Here is a 2,006-nt window from a genome sequence, read left to right as displayed (position 1 = left end):
CCCTTCACCTCCTTTCCTTTCCTTCTTCACCTCCTTTCTTTTCCCTTCCCTTCACCTCCTTTCCTTTCCTTTTCTTTCTTCCTTTCTTCCCTTCCCTTCCCTTCACCTCCTTTCCTTTCCTACTTCCCCTCCTTTCCTTTCCTTTCCTTTCCTCTCCTTTCCTTTCCTTTCCTTTCCTCCCCTTTCCTTTCCTTTCCTTTCCTACTTCACCTCCTTTTCTTTCCCTTCCCTTCACCTCCTTTCCTTTCCTCCCCTTTCCTTTCCCTTCCCTTCCCTTCACCTCCTTTCCTTTCCTTTCCTCCCCTTTTCTTTCCCTTCCTTTCCTCTCCTCTCCTTTCCTTTCCTTTCCTTTCCCTTCCCTTCCCTTCCTTCCCAAGCTTTCTAAGAAAGAAAAAAAAGGGAAACAAAACGGTGACTTTTAAAGCAAGGTGGCTGCCTCTCTCTCTCTTTTTCTCCCTTGCAGTCGACGGGCCTCCCATGTCCCGTTCCAGGCACCTCCACGTCCCCCCAAAACATCCAACCAAGATCGGGTTTGATGAGGTGAGGGAAAGAGCACCAAGCAGGTGTGCCTGCACTGGGCGACGTGTGTGTGTGTGTGTGTGTTGGACTAGATGCCCTCTAAAGACCCTTCCCAATCTTAACGCCTCATCACCCCCCCCTTTTCCTCACAGGTGTTTCTTATCAACCTGGCCCGACGCCCGGACCGGCGACAGCGCATGCTGGAGGCCCTTTTCGAGCTGGAAATAGACCCCTTGGTGGTTGACGCCATAGACGGAAGGTGGCTGATGGGTTACGTGGTCTTTTCCAACCTGGAAGGGCTCCTGGACTTTGGTCCTGGCCGAGAGGCAGATCGCAAGGCCGAGCTTTTGGTCGAAGGCTTTTGTCCGGGACGAAGCCTCCAGTTTCAGGAGCAGTCTACCCCTTAAGTGTCGCTTGGGACGCAAACGCCTTCCCAAAGTCTCCCAATCTCGCCAAAGGCACAATTGGGCTCTGTCTGGACCGCTTTCCCCACATCCTCACAACAATACTTTGATTATATAAATTTAAATAATAAATAATAAATAAATAAATTTTCTCTCTCTCCGCCAGAGCCCTGAACAGCAGCAGCATCAAGAAACTTGGCATCGACTTACTGCCCGGATATTACGACCCCTTTTCGGGGAGGACCCTCACCAAAGGGGAAGTTGGCTGCTTCCTCAGTCACCACCACGTCTGGAAAGAGGTCAGATCCTTGTTTGAATCTGGTTTGTCTTTCCTTTTCCAAACCAGGCGCCATCCTTGCGCCTTTGAGGCCGTCCCGGCGACCGGGATGAACAAAATCAGAACTAAACGTGACTTAGTTTCAAAGCATGTTTAATCTGAGGGGGGGGGGAAAGGCTGCTAGTAAGATTATTCCTGGTCTATTATTCCTGTGCGTGTCGTTCAGGTGGTCGAGAGGGGGCTGGAAAAATCCCTTGTGCTGGAAGACGATATCCGATTCGAGGCTTACTTCAAGAGGCACCTGGTGAAGCTGATGGACGCGTTGGAACGGACGCAACTCGATTGGGACCTGATGTACGTCACGTGGTTTGTGCGATTTGCCGTCTGTCAGAAATGGTGTAAGGTCTCCTGCTTGGGCGGGGTGGGTGGGTGGGTTGGACTAGATGACCTACAAGGTCCCTTTTGACTCTTTGTTTTTCTGGATTTTTGCCTGGACGGTGCTGAGGGAGGCTTCCTCTGTGTTGGGTATGTCTAATTTAACAAAAAAAAAAGGACTAGGGGAAGGTCTGGGAAAAAAAATTGGGAAAAACCAGTTTTTTGGGGGGGGAAAAAGAGATGATTTTGGGAAAAAAGGAAGAAGAAAAAAACCCAGTTTTGGACTAGATGACCTTCAGGGTCCCTTCCAACTCTGTTGTTCTGTTCTTCTCTCTTTTCAGCTACCTGGGCAGGAAACAAGTCAACTCCGACAAGGAGGAGGAGGTGGTGGAGATCCCCAATCTGGTGGTGCCCGAATATTCCTACTGGAC

At 50.1% G+C, this 2,006-nt stretch overlaps 1 protein-coding gene across 1 annotated transcript; it reads left to right on the top strand.

Moving 5' to 3' along the window:
* Nucleotides 1-463: 463 nt before the first annotated feature.
* LOC107301496 (probable inactive glycosyltransferase 25 family member 3) lies at nt 464-2,004 on the top strand (the record flags this gene model as incomplete). Its single annotated transcript, XM_015830711.1, has 5 exons — nt 464-540; nt 672-778; nt 1,090-1,222; nt 1,427-1,554; nt 1,917-2,004. Coding segments are annotated over 5 exons (533 nt in total), but the record flags the coding sequence as incomplete, so codon positions are not given.
* Between the last annotated feature and the right edge of the window lie 2 nt (nt 2,005-2,006).

The sequence above is a fragment of the Protobothrops mucrosquamatus genome, unplaced genomic scaffold (genome assembly GCF_001527695.2).
Source record: "Protobothrops mucrosquamatus isolate PMUCROS unplaced genomic scaffold, P.Mucros_1.0 scaffold13513, whole genome shotgun sequence".
NCBI lineage: Eukaryota > Metazoa > Chordata > Lepidosauria > Squamata > Viperidae > Protobothrops > Protobothrops mucrosquamatus.
Note: the sequence above shows the minus strand (reverse complement) of the source record. Positions and strands in the feature narration are given on the sequence as shown.